Source organism: Sander vitreus, chromosome 23, assembly GCF_031162955.1.
Source record: "Sander vitreus isolate 19-12246 chromosome 23, sanVit1, whole genome shotgun sequence".
Classification (NCBI taxonomy): Eukaryota; Metazoa; Chordata; class Actinopteri; order Perciformes; family Percidae; genus Sander; species Sander vitreus.
In genome coordinates this window covers 3,252,850-3,279,604 of record NC_135877.1, presented here as the reverse complement: position 1 = coordinate 3,279,604, position 26,755 = coordinate 3,252,850, and the positions used below count along the sequence as shown (strand labels likewise).

Sequence of the window (26,755 nt, the reverse complement as noted above, 5' to 3'; positions counted from 1 at the left end):
AATATTGTACTACACTTATTAAAACCATTCCCACTTTTCCAACTTTCCTCACTACTTCACCTTCTTCTGACGCAATTACGCCAGCAGTCCAGCTTAGCTTTAGCAATTTAGCTTTTTAGCATTTACAAGCATTTTCGGCAGGAAATGCATTTTCTAGTTCTGTGGTCATAGATAATTCTACAGCTTTTTTGTTAACTTCTGTCGCCACTCTGCTGTAAATAAAACTCATTTGAACCAGCCACAGAGGACCTGAAGGAAGTTGTCCTCAAATGTAAAATCTCCACACTCACCTCAAGCTTTTATTGCTGTCCTGGCTGTTTCCGTGACTGACAGATAATTTACCTAATTTACCTAAATCAACGGTTGAAAGTTGCCTCACCAAGTGCTTTGTACCTTTAAGCTCTTGGAAAATAGCCAATTTGGCAAGACACACAAAAAATACAGGATACACCATTTCTCATAAATTATATTTCTATAAAATGAATTTGAAGGGGGTCTCGCCCTGGGTGTAATTCAATGTAGAACCACCTCTGGTTGGTGGTTTGGTAGGCAAGTGTGAGGGAAAAAAGAATTGTGTCTAAAATGAAAGATTGACAACATGTTAATACAGGTACATTATTAACAGGTCATACATTAACATGTCAGGGAATCTGCTTCCACTGAGAACCAGTTCGACCTGTCATTGTTGATGAGCCTACCTTTTTGTCACCCAAGATATTAGTGTTTCAGCCTCAACACCTGTGAAGTTACAAATCTCTCTGCACGATGCGCTGCGTGTCTGTGTATGTTCGGGGCGAGTGGTTCAGGGTGCCCTGTACCGGCCCCTCGGCCTCTGTCCGTTCGCTGGGGTCCGAGGCCCTGCGGCGCTACCGTCAGGCCAAGAAGCTAGAGGACGGAGACGGGGAGAGGGAGTTCAGCATGCGGCGGTGTCGGGGTGGAGAGCTCCTTCACCCCGAGGACAGGGCAGAGGACGTTCTGGAGGACGAAGACTTTGTGCAGATGGGTAAGGGTCTCCAGCTCATGTAACTGCAGATCACTGGAAGCTGATTTTCTGAGAATCATATGATTTTTTTTGTTTGTTTGTTTTTGGAGTCTTTGCAGGAGAAAATCCCATATTAATGGCACTGTATCCTTCCACTGACTTTTACAATAATTGAAATAGACACATTTAATTGCATCCGATCCTGTGGATTTCATCTACGGGAATCTTTAGTAGATAGGCTATTATTTCATTGTGCAGTATTCTAAAAACTAGAAGTAAGTGTCATTTGGGCACTCTTTTTTTCCTGACCCTCACCTGACTCCTGAGACTTTTAAGTAAGTAAAATGTATTTATAAAACTCTTTTCTCAGATGAAATGACAAAGTGCTTTACAATGACTTCTTTAACTCTAAGTTTTGTCCTTAAGTATTTTGAGTGTTATCTATTCTCTGCTCTTCCAACGTTTATACACAGATATGATCATAAAAATAATGCCCCACAATAAATAAATACATTTTTATTGAAAAACAATACCTAAACCCCGCCACATATTAAATCTTCCACAAACCTAGGGAAAACACTGAATGTGTATTGTATTCGGATATGCAATTTGCTTAAAATGAAAACAAGTGAAATTCATAATAAATGTGAAACAATAGCAAGAAGTCCTCCCATCCACACGACGAAATGGGTCCTTCCTACCACCCTCTAGTAAAACCCACAGTAGCATTTTCTGCTCTCATATCTAAACCAGACAATTTGAACGTAAAGATCGCGATTTTAAACACGTCTTTAAAGTCATTAGGATTCATCCTCTGGGAACCATGAATGTCCGTACAACGTTAAGTGCATTTACTAGATTTTGAAATGTTTCACTGGATCATGTATCACTATAGTTTCCTCTATGTTGATTTTGTAGTGGTGGCCCACCATGGCAACATTTCAGCCACCACAGTATCAGAAATAGGGCAGAGGCATAATGTAGTCATGGTTGCCTTTTAAATGATCCTGCCAACATAATGCACCGCTCACATTGCAGTTTAACATTACAGTTTTTCTCAGTCGCCTTGGTGCGTTTTTCACATCATCCCTAACATGTGCAAAATAATAAGTGCATTGCTCAGAACAATTTGTACAAACTGCAATATACAAAAGATATGTTTCTAAAGCTAGTCAGTCATTAAAAATCCTTAGTACATCTCTCAAAAGTAAATATTCATGCCAAGGATCATGTCATCAGAATGATAAGTCACTGAGTCATTGTTCACGAACAAGGTCGTCAAAATGTTTAGGCATGTTGTCAATGTAACTGTGTACTTTGACAGTATTACCTGATGTAAACTTAGGCTACAGTTTGGATGACAGTTACTGTATTGAAAATGCACAAGGCTGCACTTCTATGGCATATGTCAATTTCAACAGTACTATTTACATATTACTGTATGTGGGTTATTGATTGAAAGAGACTGGACAGGATCTTGTTTTTCACAGCTTTTACTAGTGCTACTGTATGAAAGAAAAAAACTAAATAATTTACAGTAAGAAAAAGACAAGGGGCACAAAGGAAAAAAAACTAAATTAGAAAGAAACACAGGAAACACCCCTAAGGCACAACTTTGCCCGCCTTTTGAACTTTGGAAACTCACATTATCACAAATGACCACATACTTTGGCAAATCCTCTCTAAACAGACCACCTAAATGTCGGTGCAGAGTTTCATGAAAATCCATCCAGTTGAAGTATCTTTAATCTGGACCAACCTGGCCAACCAACCAGCGACCCTGTTACAAAAACAGTCAACAGCAAAATGTATAAATGTGCTTTCAAATAATTGCACGAGCACGTGTTCACCTTTCCTTAACCCTGCTGCAAATAGGCAAACCTCTTACCAAGAGCCCAAAGAGGTGGGTGTGTTGCTCTTTGTTATGCTTTCAAATATTGCAATAAAAAAATTTTTTTTTAAATGACCTGAGCGCAAAGCTGTTATTCTGTGCAGCTAACTGTTACCTCTCGTTGGTTTTTACTACCAGTACATTTCCCTGGATGGCGAAAGTCTGACCACAGCCGCTCTGGTCAGCTTGGGTCAAGGCTTGTTCAAAATAAAGGTGAGAAAAGTACCTTAGATAGAGAGATAGATAGATAGATAGATAGATACATAGATAGATAGATAGATACATAGATAGATAGATAGATAGATATATACATAGATAGATACATAGATAGATAGATAGATAGATAGATAGATAGATAGATAGATAGATAGATAGATAGATAGATAGATAGATAGATAGATAGATAGATAGATAGATAGATAGATAGATAGGTAGATAGATAGATAGGTAGATAGATAGATAGATAGATAGGTAGATAGATAGATAGATAGATAGATAGATAGATAGATAGATAGATAGATAGATAGATAGATAGATAGATAGATAGATAGATAGATAGATAGATAGATAGATAGGTAGATGGTAGACACAGCTGTGCAGTGTCTATTTTATGTTGTTCAGGGTGGCTATTGTAGAGGGAATGAAGGGTATCTTGTAAATGTTTTTTTTTCAGGCTAGTAGCACTGTGTACCGTCTGCCTGATGGTAATAAAGAGAGGTTTTGTTTTGTGTTTGGTGGTGAGGAAGTTGGTACCAAGATGAAATGTTGAACACTTTTTTTTTTTTAAAGTGAGAGAAAATGTGGAGACAAACCGATTGTTGTTTCCTTCCCTCCCAGCTAACCCCTGAAGCTCAAGGGAAAGCCATAAAATGCCGAGAGGTTATTGATGCCTTTATAAGAGAAGACAGAGGTATGCATGGCTGTTGTTCTGCATTTTAGGAACTGAAACAGATAGCTCGTTTCAGATACTTCAACAGTGTGTGTGCTTTTTCATTGCAGTTGTGTATGGAGTCAACACTGGTTTTGGAATGTTTGCACGCACACTCATACCAAAGGAACAACTGGCGTAAGTAAAGTTAGTTATGTAACTACGGGCTGGCAGAAAACAACACCCAAACGACGCCTGATTGAACACACAGGTTCCCCCCCTGAGGTGTTTCCACACGTCGGTATACTTATTTGATGCATGTGTAACAGTTGGCCTGCACTTTCCTCCCCCTTTAGGCAGCTGCAGGCGAATGTGATTCGCTCTCATTGCGCTGGTAAGTTATCACACAACACCTGTTTAATATACACTCAAAGAAAAACATCTTTCCTCATGGCTTTCAATAACTGATTTAAAGGCATGTACAAATCATTGCAACATTTTTACAGTGGTAGTTATACATTTATAAATGTTGGCAGCACTATCACTATCTCAAATGCCTGTGTGTGTGTGTGTGTGTGTGTGTGCGTGCGTGCGTGTGTGTGTGAAGGAGTGGGTGCCCCATTGAGTGTAGAGAGGACACGCATGCTGCTGGTTCTGAGGATCAATGTCCTTGCGAAAGGTTACAGCGGCGTCTCCAAGGAAACCATTGACGCTATGATCAACGCCTTCAATGGTATACCACTACTCCATTTTATTCTATTCTACGTTGCTATAGTAGCACTTTACTTGAACCCCCTTTTTAGCATTTATAAGCAGAATATTCTAATTCTGCAGTGTCCTTTCTGCAGGTTTCATGAAAGGCGTTATATAAATAAAAGTTATTATTATTATATCAATTAACGTTTTCACAATGAATTTATGGCCCCAATCGCTTCTTTTAAGTCTTTTTCAATACAACATGATGTTTATTTAGTATATTATGGTCCCATTTATTTTAAAATGGATAAAGCAGGGGATGCTTGATGGTGGTCAGCATGGCTTGGCATGGCTTGGGGTGGTGATGTGATGGCGCAGTGGATATGACACATGCCGTTGGTGTGGGAGACCCGGGTTTGATTCCTTGACTGTGATACATCAACCAATGTGTTCCTGAGCAAGACACTTAACCCCTAGTTGATCCAGAGGCGTGCGACCTCTGACATATAAAGCAATTGTAAGTCGCTTTGGATAAAAGCATCAGCTAAATGCAATATAATGCTTCATGGGCGTGGGCGCTACACAAGGATCTGTCAATCATGACAGAGGCCTAGCTATGCTAACCATGACACTGTGTACATTAGAATAGCTGTTAACTTGTTTCAGGGAGTTGTACGTGCTTAATCCTACATTTTTGACCCTCTCACTGTGTGTTTTCACAATTAATGAAAGTGAATTGGAACATTTGGTCGCCTTAAAATGTATTTTTGCATTATGCCAATCAAGCTAGCTAGCTTGCGCTAGTGTTAACTAGCTGGTAACTTAGGGGAAATTTTCTGTATTGCTGTACATGCAGATGAATGAGGCAGTACCTGGAGGTCCATGCTCTCCACTGGATGACTCGCTTCAGCCGGTTGAAAATCTGTAACTCTCTCTTATTAGCATTTAGCTTAGCGCAGCGCCAATGCAGCCTTAAACAACACTGGCTTGGCAGCTCCATACTCTCTCTTTTAAAATCATCACAACCGTTTGCAAAAAAAACAAAACAAGAAGGCGACACCAAACTTTTTACAGTCTATGGTTGAAATGGATAAGAATTATTTATGAATTAAAAAATACTTTATTTATAATTTCTGATATATTAATAACTATAACTGCACTATATTAGTGTTATACTGAGTTAGGCCTATATTAGTCTAAATACAGTGAGTTTTGTAAATTGATTACATATTGCCTAATACTAAATTGTGTGTGTGTGTGTGTGTGTGTGTGTGTGTGTGTGTGTGTGTGTGTGTTGCAGCATCCTGTTTGTCCTGGGTACCTGAAAAGGGTACCGTGGGAGCGAGTGGAGACTTGGCAAACCTGGCCCACCTCACCCTGGGCCTGATGGGAGAGGGCAGGATGTGGTCACCACAGAGCGGCTGGGCTGATGCCAAGGCTGTACGTTTCACACTATGAAAGCCAAGCTATTTTTTGTACCACTTTTCTAATATGAATTCATATATTGTAACTATTGACTTAATTTATGGCCAATAGATGCTTTTACATGTCTGCAACAAGTCACAAGAAAGAACAACTTCTAAGTTGCCAGGTTGAAAAAAATCCTTAGAATTCATGTGGCTTATCCAACCTGTTCTCGCTCCCAACTCGTAAAACACTGACGCTTGGTCAGTGGCTCTCAGCGTCAGATACGACACTGTATGGAACGCAGCGGGCAGAGCAGCAGCTCCGCTGTAAGATGACGTAGTGATAAGAGCGACAACAGTAGCGAGTAGTATGAAAGCCTGAAATGTGCACGTAGGGATGTTGGTTGGGGGGGTGGTGGATGGGTCAAACAACACAGGACTTTCACCCAGGAGACCGAGGTTCATGTCCCGTGTGTCACTGTACATTTTATAACCCCAGCCACCATCTTTTCCTAAACTGTTCCGTTCTTGTGCTGCATGTCGGTTAAGCGTACGTACCGACCCAGAGCGTCAAAAGTGACGGCAAGAGTCCCGACCAACGCCAAAGGCACATGCCCAAGCTTCCGTATTTTACACAATGGGAGTGAGAATGTGTTGGCTTAACTTAGTGAAAAAAAATCTCAACCCTTTACTTACTAGGTACTTAATTTTTTTTTTTTTAAAGTATGTTATTAGGAATGCCACAAGAACAGGTTGTAATAACTGCTAATAAATCATTGGCCAATGTTTCTTTATATATTATTAATAAACAGATTTTGGTGTGGTTACTCTGCAGCTAGTTTTCAGCAGGTTAGTTGTCAAACGGTTCTTCATTGGGATCTTCCTGATAGTTTAAAGACCAATCTAAAGATATAGAGGAAGACACAAAGTAGCTAAATATTTTTTTAGTTTTTTACAACCTGGCAAGCTAAAAAGTTTTCTTTTTGATTTATTACTGAATTACAGCCGTGAAGACAGCTAGTTACTTACCCTTATGAGTACCTAACTATGTCCATCGTGTCATTTTTTTTACAGGTGTTGGAAGGCCATGGGCTCAAACATCTCATGCTGAAACCAAAGGAGGTACTATTATTCTTAAGGGAAAACTTGTTGTGTGGCAGGGAATAATAGGACCCAAACGCAGAGAGAGGCAGGCAGGCAGAAGAAAGGTTGAGCTCGAGGATTTATACAAAAACAAGGAAAATGCGAACCGAGATAGTCCCCAAAAAAACCAAAGGCAAAAGACTACTATCCAAAAAAATACAAAACACAAGGAAATGAAAACCAAAAAATCTCAAGAGTCTTCAAAAAACCAAAAACAGATTAAAAAAAAGGAAATCCAGGGAGTAACAAACTAGAATTGACTGACAGGGAGGTAAAGCACACACAAACTGACCAGACGAAGACGCAAAACAATCTGACAAGAGGCAAGGGAAACACAAGGGCTAAATACACTGGGCAATGAGGTAACGAGGGGCAGGTGACACAGCAGGTGAAACACAGGAAGTAAATTGGATAAGACAAGACTATCAAAATAAAACAGGAAACAGAAATATACCCAGAACAGAATGCACAAAACAGGATCAATTTACACAACGGAACAGAAATATACAGAATAAATATACAAAAACAGGAAACATACAGAAATAATAATACAGGCAACAGAAAAGTCCAAAACCACGACAAAACTACTGTTTATTAAAATTATTAGCTACAAGGCAAAGCTCCAGTGACTGACAGGGGGTTGTCAAGCTAGCACTACGGCTAGCATGCTGATTTGCTAGCATGCTGATTTGCTAGCATGCTGATTTGCTAGCATGTTTACTGCAGGCTGCGGGGTGCAGGCTGACCATTATTGGCTGTACGAGCTACTACTATTTCAGGCAACAAGTACCTGTTCACCCGTCCAAGAGGCTCGAACAAGGGTGTAGGATTGGTTTCAACATTGGGGGGGGACACATTACATTCCGTGCATTGTCTTAGATAAAAAGCAGCCATTTTTCTGGAACCCCTTGCATGTCTGTGTGTCCGACACTGGAGCATATAGCCGAAATTTGACTGTACGCTTGGAGTCCACGTGACGTAAATCTTGTCATCAAAGGGTATACGCGTAGGCATTGTGTGGATCTTCGAGTACCCCCAATACAAACAAAACCAATAGTATTAATCAGTCAAAATTCTCAATGTAACAGCTAAACGGTTATAAAAAACCCTAGTTTAAAAATGTTACAATTCAGGAACTGTCGATTGAAAATTATGTTTTCAGGCGCGCTCACTTTTGGTTTTATCTCCAAATAAAGTTGTTTTCACAATCTGAAGTATGGACTTGTTCACAACCTGTCTGATTGTCTAACAGCTTATAGATCTCAACAGTTATTTTGTGGAGAACATTGTTGTTATGATAGCTAATATAATGCCCAAACTAGAAAAAAAAAACTTTTAATAAACAGTGGTTATGTTTATTTAGTTATGCAGCTTTACAGATAGATGTGTATTTAAAGTTCAATTGATCAGTATGGATTTGTTGGATGATTGTGGTTGTTGAACAGGGAATAGCTCTGATCAATGGGACTCAGCTGATATCCTCTCTGGGTGCGGAGGCTGTGGAGAGAGCTCTGGGCGTGGCCAGGCAAGCTGACATCATTGCTGCCTTGAGTTTCGAAGCCCTGAAAGGCACCACGAAAGCCTTCCACAGCGGTACCTAAAGAAGACTTTTAATTTCCCTGACTGTTACATGAAAGGCAGCCAATCATGAGCCATATGTCACTCATTCTGCCATAGAAATAAATAAATAAATACATATATATATATATATATATATATTCTTACAGCTGTTCCAAGCTGCCCCCAAGAGGCCAAAATAATCAATTAATACTGCTTTAAGGAGGGAAAGCTGCCCTTTTAGACCATTGATATTCAGGGAACTTAATTCATGCCACTACATTTAAAGGATTGGCCAACTAATCAATATGGCAATATACTTTTCTCAATGTCCATGTACTTTGAACTTGGCTTTTTTTAACATTTGAATGGTATCAATGACAGTAATTTCTGTTTTTTATTATTGCCTTTTGGTACAGATATTGCAACTGTGTCTTTTAGAATCCCTGCTCATGTGCACAGGCACACTTGAGCACACTATAGACCACACAATTGTAATTAACATAATTGTTGTGTTGTAGCCATCCATGCAGTGAGACCTCACCCCGGTCAGATGGAGGTGGCTGCGAGGCTTCGCTCTCTGTTGGACTCGGACGTCTTCCCTTCTCAGATCTCAGGTAGAACCCGCATGACTACAGTGCAATATTGACCCCTGGCCTTTATGAATTCAGCGCTGACAATACAACATATTGACACATATTTGTCACACAGTTGCGTGAGGTCCTTTGTTACCAGCAAAACAAGGCATTTCCACTTAAGTTCCACAGAATGGTTTCGTCAATGTATTTATTTATAATCAAACCGGTTACTTCTGCACAGCAATAAAAAATGACAACTCTCCTAAAAAACACAACTGTCCTCCAGGAGGTCACATCAGGGATTCTCTTTCTTTGTCCTCCTTTTTCCTCCCCATGCACCTGTTTCGCGTCCACCTTTAACAAGCACATCATTAGATCCTGTAGCCAATCATGAGCTGTGGGGGGGGGCATGCAATCACAGCTGCTTCTCATAATCCTAATTCCCAGTCCAACAAACACAGCAAATCCAAAAAAAAACATGCAAATAAACATGCAAAACATCTACTAATAAAACCAAATGAAAAATACACACTGCTAAAAGTCAAACTGGGCAATTAACCAAAACATGCAACGTTGGGAACAAAATGAAAAGCTGCCTAAAGTCACATTCTGACATATTTTTTAAATGTTATTTTGGTGGTTTCCTCTCTCTGACTTCCTCATGATGTTCTTCCTGTAGAGAGTCATAGATCATGCGATCGTGTTCAGGATGCCTACACCCTGCGCTGTATCCCACAGGTATGTGTGTATATGTTAATTCCATTTGATTCTATTTATGGTGTCAAATCCTAACAGACATTATCTCAGCACACTTTACAGATAGAGTAGGCCTAGGTCACACTCTAATCATTTACAGAGACACAACAACTACCCCCAAGAGCAAGCATTTGGTTCTCGGACAGAACCTAGCTCTTGGTGGGCAGCGATCTCTCACAACCGGTACGGATACAGAAATTTGACTTATAGTTATAGCAGTTGGAATAATAGAATGACATGATGAACAGTGGCACTTATAGAAACAGTAAAGATAATAAAAGTATGACTACTACTAATACTAATAGTAGTAGTCGTAGTAGCAGTAGTAGCAGGACCACACGCAGCACCCGCAACCACGATCCACAGCCCAGTCTCATGGCAGGTCGTGAAATGGTTACGTTATTGAATGTATTGATTGGTGAACAGGACACGATTGTCGTTTTTTTTTTCGTGTGGTGATTACGAATATTAATTTAATGTATTTAAATGGGAAGCATGTTTTGTGATCACAGCACTACAACGGTAGAGAGTAGTATGAAAAGCAGAAAATCCACGTAGGGAGGCTGGTCTGGGTGGTGGATGGCTCAAACAACACAGGACTCTCACCCCGGAGACCGGGGATCGCGTCCGGCGTGTTGCAGTTCCTTTCCGCGTTATTCTCTTCCTAACCTCAACCGTCCCGTTGTTGTCGGCGTCTCCTGCGTGTGACGGTTCCTTTCCCCGTTCTTCTTTTCCTAACCACAACCGTCCCGTTGTTGTGGGGTTTCATGTCCCCGTTGTTGCGTGCCACAGAGACCGCGGATCGTGTCCCTGCGTCCGGGGATCGCGTCCCCGTGTGGCGGTCCGTCCCGTTGTTGCCGGCGTGTAGCGTTTAATTTCCCTGTTGTGGCCACGTGTGGCGTTTAATTTCCCCGTTGCTGCGTCCCCCAGAGCAGCCCAGTGTCATGGCAGTTCGTGAAATGGTAACGTTCGAAAATCGTGACCTGTACACGAATCAGTAAATCAAAAATAACGTGACCATTTCAGGAACTGGCGTGAGACCAGGTTGCCACCACAATCCAAGGAAATCTGCGTGGCGAGAAAGCACGAGGACTCCAAGGGGGAAGACTCTAAGTTAGCAACATGCTGAAATGGGACATTAATGCAACATAGATGGCAAGAGAGAGAGAGAGAGAACGATATTATAGTACACACTTGGAGTTTCAAGGTGTCATTCCATTTCAGCTCTACAAAAACAGTGTTGAGCTTTTGACTGCACAATAAAGTGAAACATGTGCAGTTGTCAAGGAGAAGTCAGAGCTGATTCACTATAGACAAAAGTCCTGAGCGAGTGTGGAGTTTTATGTGGCTGTGTCTCTGCTTGTTGCAGGTTCATGGAGTGGCTCATGACACAATCGCATTTGTCCAGAAGGTGATTTCCACTGAGCTGAACAGTGCTACGGACAACCCAGTATCCTTGAGACAATATATTAATCCATTCATCTTTTATTACTCATTTTTCAAGGAAAAAATTCCAAACATGTTGGTTGAAGCTTCTTAAATACGAAGATGTGCTGCTTGTCGTTATCGTATCTACTTGTAAACTTAAAAAAAAATGTAGGTTTGGACTGTTTATTTTAATAGGATCCCTATTAGCAACCTTGAGAATCCATTAGAACTTACATCATAAACAAATGTCATTGTGTTACTTACGGAGGGAATTATAGTGAAAATAAATGACTACCCTTTTCACTGGGGACCCCCTGGAACCCCTTCAAGGAACCGTGGGGGTCCCCGGCCCTCACTTTGGGAAAAATTGATTGAGGTCATTTTCACACCAGCATGTGACAATAATAATTTACCACAAGGTGGCAGTGTTTCACAAACTACAAAAATGGGACTTAAATCCGACTTATGAACCCTTAAATGATCTAAAGCTGGTATTTGCAGAAACCGGGGAGATCATGTCTGGTGGGAATTTCCACGGAGAATATCCAGCCAAGGTAAGGTCACACTGAACTAACTAATAACATCTCTGCTTCATTTATTGTCCTTTTTCCTCTACTAGCTCTCCGTCTCCTCCTGCTCTGTGTTTGGGTTGATAAGATAGGATAAGATCAGCAGTGGAAGAAGTATTCAGATCATTTACTTCAGTAAAAGTACTAATACCACACTATAGAAATACATTCTTACAAGTAAAAAATCCTGCATTGAAAATATTACTTTAGTAAAAGTATGTAAGTATCATCAGGAAAATGAACTTAAAGTATTAAAAGTGCCTCGATGCAGAAAAATCCTCCCATTTTAGAAACTGGAAAAGTGTTTAATGGTCTCATCATTTCAGCTGGACTTGTAGGCCTGTATATTGTTAGGTAGTTACATCATATTTCATAAACTACATGTGTTTTGTGTGCAAAAGTCTAAATTTCTAAAGTAACTAAAGCTGTCAGATGAATGTAGTGGAGTAGAAGTAGAATAGTGACATGAAAAGAAAACTCAAGTGAAGTACAAGTACCTCAGATTTGTACTTACATTAAGTACAGTACTTGAGTACATAGTTACATTCCACCACTGAATAAGATAGATAGAGATACATAATGTAATTCTGCTAAATAAAACCTCACATTCATTATTAGTTTCACTTGTTTTCAGTCTGCCACAAATAATTCCAGTGCTGGATCCATGGTATCAGAATTTTGGATAGTCGTCATGGAAACATTAATTGGTCAGGTGACAAGAGCTGGGAAAATTGGCAGAACAGGCAGCCAAGTGACAGTACTCTGGATGGGGGGGCGGGGGGCACCAAGGGGGGCCAATCATATTTGAAGGTGGCCCCCGCCCCTGCTTGTCATTCTTCTGTCGTCTTTCGTAAATGTTTTGGATTGAGTGTGACTTTTCTGTTTCAGGCCCTGGACTACCTGGCCATAGGTGTGCACGAGCTGGCCAGTATCAGTGAGAGGAGGATTGAGAGGCTGGTGAACCCGGCCCTCAGTGAACTGCCGGCCTTCCTCGTCCAGGAGGGAGGGCTCAACTCTGGCTTCATGATCGCACACTGCACTGCTGCTGCCTTAGGTCTGTCTCTATGTAATTTCTAAGAGATGTTGCTATTGTCATGCGAAAACCTCATTCTGAAGACCCCTGGATATTTTCGTCTGGACCAAAGTGGAAGACCAACAGTCAAATTGAATATGACAAATGTATATTGCAATGGATAAGCTTACAGTACACCATCTATAAGTACGTAAAACAAAACACTAAGTACTCTCTCACAGTTTGAGCTCGGTGACTCCTAGCCTGCAGTGTGTTTTAAAGCTACAGTGCGTAGTTTCTGTCTCCCCCATGAGGAAGTAATGACAACAACACTGTCGGCGCGTCCACATGATACAAGCCTTCTGTGACCGTGCGCAGCCCCCCCCCACCTCCTCCACAGTGTTACTAGTAGCCAAGGAGGACACGGAGCATTAAAACATGATGGACTCTTCAGAAGAGGTCGTTATCTTCACTCGAGTTTCTGCGCACTAAAGTCACCGGACGCCACAATCTTCTGAACATAGTCACACTGAGAAATCCAGAGAGAGTTGTGTGGAGCTGATAGTCTTCATTAGCTTTGTAGCAACTCATCTGGCAATGGCTGGAATGTAACAGATGTTCATTAATATCAAAAAGTTACGCACCAAAGCTTTAACGGTCCTAACTATCCATTTCTACAGTGTCAGAGAGCAAGGCTCTGTGCCACCCGTCCTCCGTTGACTCCCTGTCTACCAGCGCAGCAACAGAGGACCATGTGTCTATGGGCGGCTGGGCCGCTCGCAAATCCCTGAGGGTGGTGGAGCACGTGGAGCAAGGTGACAGACACACCGTGAATCCTCACAGATCAACAGTATGCGCCTCTGGCAGCAACTGAACCTGTGTCTGTGTGTTGCAGTGCTGGCCATAGAGCTGCTGGCTGCCTGCCAGGCTCTGGAGTTCCTGCGTCCTCTGAAGACCACCACTCCTCTGGAGAAGGTCCACGAGCTGCTGCGCTCCGTGGTCAGGTACAGAAAACTCAACCTATGCTACCGAATTTGTGGCCACTAATTAGTAATTTGTTTACCCAAAATAGAATTTAGTGGCAGTGACGTAGCCTAACTATAATGTGGGCATGTTCTGGCTATTTTGGCCTACTTTACCAGTAAGCACATCGACTGGTGGACTCCAAAAGTTGTCGGCGCATGAATTATGCAGTCCCCAAAAAACAGAACTACAACTGTGAATCACGTTCTGTGGACAATTTCTGTTAATACACAGTCATACCACGGTCAATACAAAGATACTTCTTTAGAGTGTGAAGCATGACTTTAAACTGTTGAAAGTTATCATGCCATCGTTATTTCAAAAGCGCATTAGTAAAATGCACCTAGGCTCGTGCACAGCGCACGCACACTATGCTTGTTGTACACATAGGGACAGCAGCACACACGCATGCAGAAGATTACAAATAAAAATATTACAATGTGAAATAGTATTATGATATGATCTGCTCGCGCGCTTTCACTTCACGCACGAGCAGATCAGTTTCTTTTCCTGAAAATTTCTCCTTCCTGCTCAGCAAATCCTCCATCATAATAGCAATGCTCCAAGGTCCAAACGCGCCTGTCTTTTAAAGGGAATGGGAGATGACCCTCTGGTTTATTGTATATTACGCCCAAAACACACCTATGATTAATGAAGACACTAAGTACAACCCTTTTGAACCATGTGCCTGGCACACGGACCCTTTTTTCCACCGTTAAACTACCAAAAGTGGATTCGTACACGCCCTAAACGCACTTGCGCCAGGCGCTTCACGCCGTGCGCCGAGATCGTTAAATAGGGCCCAGTATGTTTTATGGCAAAGCCCTCTGAATACAGCCATATAAGTTGCAGAGCGGTATAGATTTCACCTTACTAGAAGCAGGAAACTTCCAGGTTCTCTCTTGTCAGAAACACAGTATGAAGACACATGATGTTGCATGGCCAGAGTTCTATGAGGATGTCCTTAATCATCTTTGTCTCTCCAGTCCTTGGGACAAAGACCGCATCATGAGTCCCGACATCGAAGCTGCTCACGCACTCATCAGACAGCAAAAGGCAAGTCAGCCCCAAAACTAACATACCTAACATTTTACTGGAGTGGTGTGATAACGAGGGCTGCACGATATGAGGGAAATATCTAAGTGTGATTATTTTGACTGATATTGCGATAGCGATATGATTCACGATATGAGGGAATTATTATTCTAATTTAAATTGAAAAATATTAAAATTAAAATGATTAGTGTGATACTTAAAGGGTAACTACCATTTTTTTTCCCAACCTGGACCCTATTTCACTATGTTTTTGTGTCTAAGTGACTGATGGGAACAACTATCTTTGACATTGGTCCAGTATTAAACAAGCTACAACGTAAGTTAATTGTCCAGCTTGTATTTACCTTCACAAAAGTGCTCATTTTGTCACTGACAGGCTCAGATTAATATTCTAAGGGTCTGACAACATTATGGAAAGGATTCCTAAGGAGGTCCACCTTTCTGTTAAAGAGTAAGATCCTTTTTTTAAACATAAAAACAGCTGCGAAATTGTGTTCGCTAAACCCACCAGACTCCATCTAAATAAACAGTAATTTTAGCATCGTAAAATACACTTCATTCAAAGTCGACAGAAACTAAATAAAACTATGAAATGCTGTTTTGGGTCGTCTTTCCACTTTCCCAACCATCGCAACTCTAGTTTTGGTTGAAATAAACACATAGTTTACCAATTTACATGTGAAGATATGTTGGCTCTATACACATTAAAAGTTTTTTTTTTTTTAATGGAGTCTGGTGGGTTTAGCGCTAGCGACTTCAGAGCTGTTTCTGGTTAAACAGAAAGGTATTAAAAATGTTTTAATAAGGTATCTCTGTAGGGATCCTTTCCATACTGTTGTCAGACACTTGGAAGAATAATCTCAGCCTTTCAGTGGCAGAAACAGCACTTTTAGTGGACCAAACTGGCAACACACATTTGCCCCAGAGGGTCACATTGCAGTCCGGTCTGTGGCTGCCGGTTACAGCGTTCACGCTTAATACTGGACCAATGTCAAAGATTGTATTTCCCATCAGTCACTTAGACACAAAAACACAGGAACATAGGGTCCAGGTTGGAAAAAACCCAAAAAAAACCGGTAGTAACTCTCTTAATTTAGAATGGTTTGACACATATTTTGCCTTTTAACAAATATTGCGCCCCCGCCCCTGCGATTTGGATATCGCACTAGTCCATATGGCGATTTTGGATAGAACCGAGATTCATCGTGCAGCCCTAGTAATAAGGTTACATTATGACGTCATGCTCTGTGTTTTTCTTTGCTCTCAGGTCTGGAGGACAGTTCAACCGTACATGGACGAATACAAGAACAAGCTGAAGATATGATCATGTAAAGATGCTACACTCCCCAGAGAGGAAGGCTACGTGCAAACTGGGGATGTGTTTAATGTGAGAAAATAAAGACGGGGAGACGTTATAAACATCACTTTTGAATTTTTATTCAAAGGATTTACATAACATTAAAGCACATGGTAAACTGTGTCAACTTACAAAAGAGCTGCATGATCTGATGTGGCAGTAACAACGTGCCTTCTCTCCGTTCACAGAGGTGTTCAAAAATAAACATCCAACACTTCTCATTATTCCCCCCCCCCTCCCTCTAACCTCTGCCGCAAATCAATTAAATGCATAAAAGCAAACACATTAACACACACAAAACGTATTCCGACCACTAAATCATGTCATAAAGACTAGCCTTTAAAATAAAGCCTCAATTTTGCCAACTGCTTTGGACTGCACTACCAAAACATTTGGTACCTCACAACTAGGAACTAGACTTTCTACTGAACAGGTAGTGATTTCTCTGTACATGAGGGGGGGTTTCTGCAGACGCCCCCCTCTCCCCTTCTCCCTGTCTGTCTGTTAACCTCTAGCCTGTGGCGGGGGGTCAGAGGGTCAACCCGCCGATCGGTGCCTGGTGAAAGGAGCCGCCGTGTTCAGGCTCGGGGGGGGGTGTCAGGCCTCGTCATGAAAACTGGATCTGCTGCACGGTGGGGATCTGCAAACACAGTCACAGAGTTCTGAGCTGTTAACAGTTCCAAATGTTTGCTGCACGAGTTAACTGTCTCAGAAATCATTGGGAGTGACAATATAATGGTCTCTTTCAGTCCAATTTAAAACTATTTAATTCAATTTTATTTATAGTATCAAATCCTAACAAGAGTTATCTCGAGACACTTTACAGAGAGTAGGTCTAGACCACACTCTAGAATTTACAAATACCCAACAATTCCAGTAATTCCCCCAAGAGCAAGCATTTAGTGCGACAGTGGTGAGGAAAAAACTCCTTTTAGGCAGAAACCTCGGTGGTGAGGAAAACTACTTTTTAGGGAGAAACCTCAGACAGACCCAGGCTCTTGGTGGGCGGTGTCTGACGGTGCCGGTTGGGGGTGTGATGAACAGTGGCAAGTATAGTCACAATAAAGATAATGGAACTATGACTAGAAATAGTAGTTGTAGTAGTTCATGGCGTAGCAGAGCACTGCAGGGTGTAGCAGGACATAGCAGGGCACTGCAGGGTGTAGCAGGACATAGCAGGGCACTGTAGGGTGTAGCAGGACATAGCAGGGCACTGCAGGGTGTAGCAGGACATAGCAGGGCACTGCAGGGTATAGCAGGACGTAGCTTTTACTGCCTGCTTGTCTGCTTCAATTGTTAGTTTGTATGTCTATTTTAAAGGGTGTTACCATGCGTGTCATTTCTAAAAGCCTAACCAGGGACAAGGACTGTGAATTAGCCTTAGGGACCGTTTAGGCACCGGCACCGTTTAAAAAGTATCACGTATGCACCGGTATCGGAAAAAAACCTAAAATGATACACAACCTGTGTGTCGGTTCAAATTTTTTATTTGATTTTTTTTCCACTTTATACTAAACTTTATCTATACTATATATTTTCACTTTATACGTTGTCTTCCTTTTTGTTTCTTTGTATTTTAAAGGGCAGGGGACTACAGATGAAAAATAGCATTTTGGCTAATTCTGGCTTTTTTTAACCCATGGGATCAATCATGTTTTATTTATTTGCACGGTCCCCTTTCATAAAATAAACCAAACTGAACCCTATATAAGAATTGTGCAGAGAGGACAGTATGTGGGCTTTACCTGTTGATATGAGGTGGTGTACACCATGACGTTCTGCTGCTGACCGTCTGCTGTGATAATCCCAGCTGGCAGTGGGTTTGCTGGAGAGGGCAGAAATGGGGATTATAATCAGACTGAAATTTAGATGCAAAAGAGTAGAACGCAGTCATAGAAACTTAAAAAAAGAAACAAACATTAAGGACCGATTCTCAAAGACGTTTGAGCCATTGATACTCACTGAAGCTGTCGTCCGTGAGTTCATCTCCCAGGCCTTCTCCCACCGACACCCCGGGGATCCCCTTCTCGCCCTTCATGGCCTGGAAAAAGAAAACACCAGAGCAGCAGAAAACGTTACACACTTGACCACGGCGACGTCTGGAACTCAACAAGAATGAGGTGCTTCAACTGGGAATTAACCGATTCCATTCTCAGGCCTTTGTAGTCAAACGTAGAAACCTTGAATTAAGAAGGGGGGGGGCTGCTGCTATTGGCTATAGCCCAACCAATAATAAAATAATAAAAAAATAAAATAATAAAATCCAGCTTCAGCGGATGAAATTAAATTACAAACAGCTTTTCAGACATTGTTTTCTGATTATTGCTGCAGGGAAACTTTGGTATTTTTCCACCTGGACCCTGTTGTCCCACGTTTCTGGGTCTAAATGAAAACGGCATTGAACTTTTGTGCAGTGTGCAGACGTTACCTGTTCTCCATTGACCGGCGTTTTCTGATGGCCCTTGTACTGTACCTACGCGACGTGTGGTTGAACCAACAAGTGACTAATGTGAACAATCATTTTTGAAACTGGTCCAGTGTTGAGCGAGAGAGCGCTGCAGTCTGCAGTCACGAAAAATTTGAGCTGCAATGTATTTGGGGCAAAGGCACATCAAGTGCCGTTTCTGCCCACTGGCGGGCTCAGCTTGTTGTGGTCCAAGTGTCTGGACAACATTATGGAAAGGATCCCTACCAGGGAGCAAAACTGACTTTTTTGTCCACCAGCCAAATAGCTAGAGCTCAGTGTGGATTATGGAAATATATACACATGTAAATATAAAAATGATGACGCTTTACTGTCCCACTCTACCCATTAACAACTGTGTATGGGACTGTTTTTACTGATTTACAATATAATAATTACAAAATAATTCAATTGTATGACTACATATAATTGTGAGTAAGTATTTCATTTGGTTCTCAGGGTTACAAGGTTGTAGATTATGTCCGTTACTGCGTGTAGGTCCAATAGGATAGAACATTTTGAACAACTGCTGGCGGACGTTTTTTCGAAATGGCTGCCACGGCAACCAGGCTGCGAGTGTGCAATGTCCCAATATCCAGTTTTGCGCCCTAATGTACGCAATCAATACATCTGCCAATTCTGGTGCTTTTATCACAAAATGAACTGTTACAATTTGTTGAGCTACGCCGCCCCGCTACAGTCAAAGTTAACAATTACCATTGTTCTGATGACTGCTGAGTGAGGCCCGTCTACCAGCCACTAGCATCTTTATCAGCATTTGGCTGGTAGATGGTGCTCGCAGGAGGGGTTTTTTAACCAGGTCTCGCTCAAGAAGAAGTCTGAAGCGCTCCCACTAAATACTGGACCAATTTAAAAAGCCGTCGTCCCCATCAGTCACTTAAGACACAAAAACGTGTGAAAATACCAAAGTTTCCCCTTTAACCAGAGGAATGCCATTGTCTGTATTAGGGTAATCAAGGTGATTGTATTTAAGCATTTTAGACAGTTCAACACAAGTTATGACTCTACCCAGTTTCTCGCTGAAGTTCCCAACACATCTGGAAACCCAGCTGCTTGATGCTCTGCCTGTTGCCAGCTAGGCTGCTTTTTTATTCACAGTGGGCAGAAAAAAAATGTTAGTGAGCAGACAGACAAACTGGGCTGTTTAAGATGATTGGGATTATTGTATATGTGCTCAAAACCTTCTACTGAATTATATGATCATACAGCTTTTTTTAAAGATCTGGAATTTATGACCCGATTTAAAGCTACAATGCGTAGTTTCTGTCGCCCCCATGAGGAATTCTAAGTAATGACAACAAAACTGTCGGCGCGCCCACATGATACAAGCCTTCCGTGATCACGCAGCAGCTTGGACGGTGTCTGATGTTCTAATGCTACATGGCATCTTTTATACGTTACACAGGGAATATTGAACTTTATCTCAACTTTAAAAAAATAAATCACATATTGAATCATAATATCTGGCAGAAAAATTCCAATTATTTCCCCCCCCCCCAATTGTAGAATAAAACATCAAATGAGTGGGACATTTCTAACAAGTTGACTGCGGTGCATGTCCACGCGGTCACTTGGACCCCGGTGTGTGGGTCTCACCTCTCGGAACTTCTGCAGGTAGAGCTTCAGCGGCTCCACGTACATGTCGAAGCCCAGCGTGGACATGGCGAACAGGATGTCCTCCCCGTTGATGGTCTTCCTCTTCTCCTGGTGGCAGCGCTCGCTCGCCTCCGACGTGATGAAGCTGATGAACTCGCTCACGCACTCCTGCACGCACTCCTTGGCATCTTTCGCGATCTGGCGAGAAGACAGGAATGTACACACAAAAAAAAAAAAAAAAATCATTGCAGGAGAACTGAAAGCATGACCCCCGAGAGCTTCCAGTTTGGCTAACCAAAAAACAAACGCACCCTTTTCCCAACTTGTATATATTTTAAATATTTGTTCTTGTATTCTATCCTATTATTATTTCATGTATATTGTATCCTAGTATTTCAGGTATATTCTGTGTCATAGTTTCTGTGATAACAGAATCATGGAGGGAATCCCAAAATTGAGAACTTTAAGGGTAACTACTACTACTATTTTCCCTATGTTTTTGTGTCTCAGTGACTGATGGGAACAACAATCTTTGACGTTGGTCCAGTATTAAGAGAGATCGCTGCAGTCGGCAGCAGAGAAACAAGCTACAATGTGAGTTAATAGAACAATGCGCAGCTTGTATGAAGTGTTTATTTTCGTGTCTGGCCACTTACACGGCCCATACATTATAGGATTATTCAGACACATTTTAAATAAACACTTTCCTTGTGCTGACACGAGCAAAACAAACAAACTAATATCAATAAAGAGTAAATACAGGTAGGGTTTCAACATAAAACCCCGTACAGACCAAAATAACTTATAATAGAAGTTATTTATTGTACAAGTACAAAATAAACAGATTAGGAAGATACTGTAGGCGTTCCAAATAAGTAGTGAAGGACAGACTGGAGAGAGAGCAAGAGAGAGTATTTACCTTCACAAAAGTGCTGGTTTTGCCGCTGACAGACTCAGATTAATATTCTAAGTGTCTGGCAACATTACGGAAAGGATTTTTAAGGAGGTCGGCCTTTAAAACAACACTTGAGCGAATTTAAGACTTTTTAAGACCCGGCGGAAACCCTGTGTCAATGCTGCCGGCAAAGTAAATGACGTTACCCCCGCCCCGGAAAAAACTTCTGTCTTCCACCTCACAACATATGTCGCAGCACAGCGTTTCCATTCCACATGACATATGCTGCACTCCTGTACCTTTCACCAGCAAAAAAAAACCAAAAACTGAAGAAATAAAATTTGCGGTATTGCAGTGATGCAGTTATTGTCACAGCCTTAGTGGAGTTCTACGAGGTACTTCTCCATAGTCAGTGTACAGGCTAAGCCCAAGTTTTAAGCCCCTGAGGTGCTGTCCCACGGGTAGAGTATTTGACGCACTTTTTACTTTGCAGTTAAAGGTCCCATGGGATGAAAATTTCACTTTGAGGTTAATGTGAGTTCCCCCAGCCTGCCTATGGTCCCCCAGTGGCTAGAAATGGTGATAGGTGTAAACCAAGCCCTGGGTATCCTGCTCTGTCTTTGAGAAAATGAAAGACTTCAGATACAGTATTAGGGGACCATTAAGGTCTATATAAAAGACTTCAGATACAGTATTAGGGGACCATTAAGGTCTATATAAAAGACTTCAGGTACAGTATTAGGGGACCACTAAGGTCTATATAAAAGACTTCAGATACAGTATTAGGGGACCATTAAGGTCTATATAAAAGAGACTTCTTATACAGTATTAGGGGACCACTAAGGCCTATATAAAAGACACTGCAGATACAGTATTAGGGGACCATTAAGGTCTATATAAAAGACTTCAGATACAGTATTAGGGGACCACTAAGGTCTATATAAAAGAGACTGCAGATACAGTATTAGGGGACCACTAAGGTCTATATAAAAGACTTCAGATACAGTATTAGGGGACCATTAAGGTCTATTTAAAAGACTTCAGATACAGTATTAGGGGACCATTAAGGTCTATATAAAAGACTTCAGATACAGTATTAGGGGACCATTAAGGTCTATATAAAAGACTTCAGATACAGTATTAGGGGACCACTAAGGCCTATATAAAAGAGACTGCAGATACAGTATTAGGGGACCACTAAGGTCTATATAAAAGAGACTTCAGATACAGTATTAGGGGGACCACTAAGGCCTATATAAAAGAGACTTCAGATACAGTATTAGGGGGACCACTAAGGCCTATATAAAAGAGACTTCAGATACAGTATTGGGGACCACTAAGGTCTATATAAAAGAGACTTCAGATACAGTATTAGGGGACCACTAAGGCCTATATAAAAGAGACTTCAGATACAGTATTAGGGGACCACTAAGGCCTATATAAAAGAGACTTCAGATACAGTATTAGGGGACCACTAAGGTCTATATAAAAGAGACTTCAGATACAGTATTAGGGGACCACTAAGGCCTATATAAAAGAGACTGCAGATACAGTATTAGGAGACCACTAAGGCCTATATAAAAGAGACTTCAGATACAGTATTAGGGGACCACTAAGGCCTATATAAAAGAGACTGCAGATACAGTATTAGGAGACCACTAAGGCCTATATAAAAGCATCCAAAAAGCAGCATTTCATATATCATTTATTTCCATGAGATCTTAGTTGGGTTTCCAGACAAATCACTGCTTGTATGCCTGTGTGCTGTTGGTGTCTGTGTGGTCAAAAACTATATGTGCTTCCGTGTTGCACATGAGGAACCAAAGCTTGATTCCTATTTATACCAAGGGCACTAATTGGCTCTTACAGTCAGTGTATAAGCTACAGTAGATGGCGGTCGGCACGTCCCCCGTTTGGAGAAGCAGACAGGAGTACCAACACATAAGCTAAGCAATGTCCTGCTGTGGACGGGGGCAGCAATTAAACAAAAAAAACAATACCAGAGGTGTATGCTATATTCAGAATATTTTCACCGCTTTACCTTGCTGTCAGACCGGCCCTTTCTGACGGGGCACTGAAGCACAGCGGTGAATACAACTGCACGCACGTGTTTTGCACGTGACCGACAAAACACTCTGTAAAACCGCTCCGTGGCGCTACAAGAGGTCTGCTTCGTCCCTTCTCTCTTCCACTAACCTTTCCAGTCTGAGGAACGGCGTTCTTCATGATGCGAGCCACGTTGGCGATAGGAAGATAGATGTCCTGCTCCCTGAAGTTCTCTTTGATACCGCTGTCATCGTGATCATTCAGACTCTCCTCGCCGTCATCTGCAGAAAACAAACACACGGATAGAATCGGCTCCGTGGAAACCTGGGCTGAAACTAGGGGCTGAACGATTAATCGCTTTCAAATTGAAAATCGTGATTTGAACGAATGCGATAAGCTAATCGCGAAGACCGCGATTAATCAAAACGTGCAATATTTAGTTGAATGTTTGGTGTAACATTATTTATTCCTCTTTTTATTATATTCACTGTTTTTTTATAAGATAAATGCTGATATGTTACGTATCACAGATTGTTAACAGAAATGTCCTATTTTTTCTGGATTTTGCATAATTTTTTTACGACTTTATTTACCATGATGGTAGAAGGTGCATTATGTAGATGCTGCTATTGAACTGAGTCATATCAGACATTTCACTTTACAGGAAAGAAGTGATATTTTTTATTAGAATAGTTTTTTTTTTTTATTATTATTATAATGTTTTAATGCTTTAATATGTTCTGTGTTTGACTCTTCAATGCTCCCATGCAACTCGGGGAGACTGATCAGTCCAACTGCCTTTTCTGCCGACGTTTAACCGTCGGCTCTGTGTGTCCGGGCCTTTAGAGAGGCAGCGGACTTTTATTTATTCCTTTTCTTCAGTCTGTCTGGTTTGTGCGTTCGTGAGGAAAACGTGAGTATTGTACATGTGGAGTTTGTCGTGTGACACCATGCAGGACAAATATATCGGTATAGTTTAACTATTTAGATCGAAGTTATGGCAGGAGTTGTCATGAAAGCCTTATTTTCCTTTATCCACGGCACACTCGTAAGAGTCTACTTAGCTAATCATCGCCGTTAATATGTGACAACGCCGGTTTATATCACACTCTGTGTGTGCTCTGAGTGTTTATATGTTAAAGTTAACTTTTATAATGTAGTGTAGGAGGTTATTGTGTAGTGAATCTCAGTTTCTGTGCTCTGTAGGATATGTGCATTTAACCACCTCGTGATTTATTCAACGCTCCATGTCTGTAGCCTACTTGTAACATTGGTGGGGGATGTTGTTCGGACAGACCTGCCCCCACCGCAAAAAAAAAAAAATCCTAAAGCAAACATTGTGAATCGTAATCGCAATATCTGGCAGAAAAATCCCAATTAGATTTTTTCGGCCAAATTGTTCAGCCCTAGCGTAAACACAACACTGACGGTTGTTTTCTCCAGATCTACACTTTGTCGCCTCCTCACCATCTTGAGACTGGAGAACGTAGTGACCGGATGCCATGTACTCTCCGGCGATGCCCAGCTGGGAGGCGTCCGTGGTCGAGCTGTCTCCGTCCATCTGCAAAATAAAACCCGCAGCTGTCTCATTTCAACATCCAAAAGCTAAAGCAATGTACCGGCAAAGCCTAAAATGTACCAAGCATCTCAAACTCGCACCATGGAATCGCACTGAAAGTTTGACTTGAGTTATTTACAAAGCTTCCTACACCCACAGTCATCATGGAGCAAATGTACATGTAGATACAGCGCTAAAAACATATATTTTTCCTAACTAAGGAAAATGTAAATTAGATTTTCTCAACACCTAAGCTGTTTTAATGTTTGAGTTTAATCCACAGGCGCATCTTGCCATTTAGGCGGTATACTATTGATAACATGGGGGTTTCCTTTCCTACATTAAACACATCATAACAGCCATAAATGAATGTCGGAAGGGGCATATGAGTGTTTTGGTGATTACTTCCATATAATTCAAACTTGATTTCAAAGTACACGCCCACTGTAGCTACGTCTGTAGGTATCAACTCTAAATCCGTGTATTTAAAGTTTAGTTGAGAAGTTGTTAGAAAGGAACCAAATGTGTGTTTTGCTTTGTCTGTGTGTTAACTAGACCGCAGCTGACCTCCTATTCATTAACGTTAGCTCACTGACTTGGCGAAAAAAGCAGGTCTGGTCTTGTGCCAGATGTTGCATTCAGGTCATTAGCGTTAACGTAATTTATACGTTTCTACTTTAAAGACACTGACTAACGTTAGTTGTGTTGCATCTTTTAGAGAACGGTGATATTTTCAGAGGTTGACAATGAATGTTGGCACAATAAACCCCCCTCCCCCCCTTCACATTACACGCAGTTTTGTATGATGAAATATATGTATTTGCTGGCTCGGGGGAATACATTCTGAAGCGATATTTTGGCACGGCACTGGGATTGCGAGCTAGCGTTAACGTTGTGTTAGTGCAGTTAGCATTGTAATTTACATGAAAACCGTGCTAGTTACACAGCTGTAAACCCGCAGTGAGGTCCGTTAACGTTAGCAACACGCTAAATACATTGTTCTGTGTTTAGCTTTAGTATGCTAACTAGCAGATGTCAGCCGCGGGTATGTGAAATATTTAGCTAACGTTAGCTAATATCAACCCACGAATGGAGCTAGCTAGCTAGCCCGGTCTTAATACAACTAGCTAACGTTAACTTAATCAGTCCAGCTTAATGAAGAGAGGCTGTCCAGCGGGCTGTTACCTTCTGTGGTTAACCTTAACCTATTCAGGTACATAGTGTCCCTTGAAAACATGTTCATTGTAAGTCCACTGCAATTCGCGCCTGCAGAGGCAGGCCTGTTCTTTGTCATGCCGAGCGGAGCAAGACATGGCCGGGGCCGAAATGTTAAATAATCGTTTATAAAGTTTCGACCGCTAGATACTTCCTGATGAGCAGCCCTCATTCACTCAGACAACAAATAAAAAATCAGACAGAGACGGACATTTCCATTCGAGCTAACGAGAAATCGGTTAGCAATCATTGGCCGGAGCCAGGCACAAACCTGCAATGAAGCCCTGGTTGGTTACCTTCCTGAGACGGCTGTTTGGTTGGACAGAAAATGGCTGCGAAAGGACCAGTCCCAGCGCGTAGCCGCGGCTGCATCACCGGCGCTTGCCGATAGAGGGCCGTGCTGTGTTTACGGACTCCTCGCAAGCTCCTACCTCACAGCTTTAAAGCAAATTTAGCAGCGTAAATATGCATTAGTCGCTACTGTGAAAATGTAAATATCGCTTGTGCTTCAAAATGTGTACTTTAGCTTCTTTGGTTTATAATCAAAGCTAATCAAGTCTAAGTACAGAGTCACTGCATTCTGAACCGACAGAAAATACTGAATGCAATTTGCACTTTCAGAGGCACGTTTTCTAGTC

General features: G+C 41.6%; 2 protein-coding genes across 4 annotated transcripts; one reads left to right on the top strand and one right to left on the bottom strand.

Moving 5' to 3' along the window:
* Nucleotides 1-675: 675 nt before the first annotated feature.
* LOC144537765 (histidine ammonia-lyase-like) lies at nucleotides 676-16,389 on the top strand. The gene is made up of 20 exons (XM_078281634.1): nucleotides 676-1,003; nucleotides 1,093-1,126; nucleotides 2,858-2,885; nucleotides 3,012-3,086; nucleotides 3,711-3,783; nucleotides 3,873-3,939; nucleotides 4,098-4,135; nucleotides 4,349-4,474; nucleotides 5,738-5,877; nucleotides 6,918-6,965; nucleotides 8,432-8,579; nucleotides 9,065-9,160; nucleotides 9,801-9,859; nucleotides 11,247-11,327; nucleotides 11,794-11,859; nucleotides 12,763-12,928; nucleotides 13,567-13,701; nucleotides 13,782-13,890; nucleotides 14,896-14,965; nucleotides 16,233-16,389. Exons 1-20 carry the CDS (start codon nucleotides 766-768, stop codon nucleotides 16,287-16,289), a joined length of 1,854 nt encoding a protein of 617 aa, XP_078137760.1. The 5' UTR covers nucleotides 676-765; the 3' UTR covers nucleotides 16,290-16,389.
* nfyba (nuclear transcription factor Y, beta a) lies at nucleotides 16,387-26,496 on the bottom strand. Of its 3 annotated transcripts, none has more exons than XM_078281635.1 (8): nucleotides 26,389-26,496; nucleotides 24,812-24,905; nucleotides 23,495-23,625; nucleotides 20,404-20,601; nucleotides 19,816-19,890; nucleotides 18,285-18,363; nucleotides 18,068-18,147; nucleotides 16,387-16,962 (listed from the first exon to the last, which is right to left on the bottom strand). In XM_078281635.1, the coding sequence occupies exons 2-8, from the start codon at nucleotides 24,903-24,905 to the stop codon at nucleotides 16,930-16,932; spliced, it is 690 nt and encodes a 229-aa protein (XP_078137761.1). In that variant the 5' UTR covers nucleotides 26,389-26,496; the 3' UTR covers nucleotides 16,387-16,929. The 3 variants fall into 3 exon arrangements, with proteins under 3 accessions (XP_078137761.1, XP_078137762.1, XP_078137763.1); XM_078281636.1 differs by lacking the exon at nucleotides 26,389-26,496 and adding an exon at nucleotides 26,088-26,370; XM_078281637.1 differs by lacking the exon at nucleotides 19,816-19,890.
* Between the last annotated feature and the right edge of the window lie 259 nt (nucleotides 26,497-26,755).

What these genes read in the sequence shown, in the direction of transcription:
- LOC144537765 (XM_078281634.1), top strand. Translation starts at nt 766, where the DNA reads ATGCGCTGCGTGTCTGTGTATGTTCGGGGCGAGTGGTTCAGGGTGCCC. An exon ending in AAGGCTTGTTCAAAATAAAG is followed by an intron (nt 3,087 to 3,710) that starts GTGAGAAAAGTA and finishes CTTCCCTCCCAG; the next exon opens with CTAACCCCTGAAGCTCAAGG. An exon ending in GGTGGAGCACGTGGAGCAAG is followed by an intron (nt 13,702 to 13,781) that starts GTGACAGACACA and finishes TGTGTGTTGCAG; the next exon opens with TGCTGGCCATAGAGCTGCTG.
- nfyba (XM_078281635.1), bottom strand. Translation starts at nt 24,905, where the DNA reads ATGGACGGAGACAGCTCGACCACGGACGCCTCCCAGCTGGGCATCGCC. An exon ending in ACTCACGGACGACAGCTTCA is followed by an intron (nt 18,148 to 18,284) that starts GTGAGTATCAAT and finishes TGCCCTCTCCAG; the next exon opens with CAAACCCACTGCCAGCTGGG. An exon ending in ACACCACCTCATATCAACAG is followed by an intron (nt 16,963 to 18,067) that starts GTAAAGCCCACA and finishes CTGTGTTTGCAG; the next exon opens with ATCCCCACCGTGCAGCAGAT.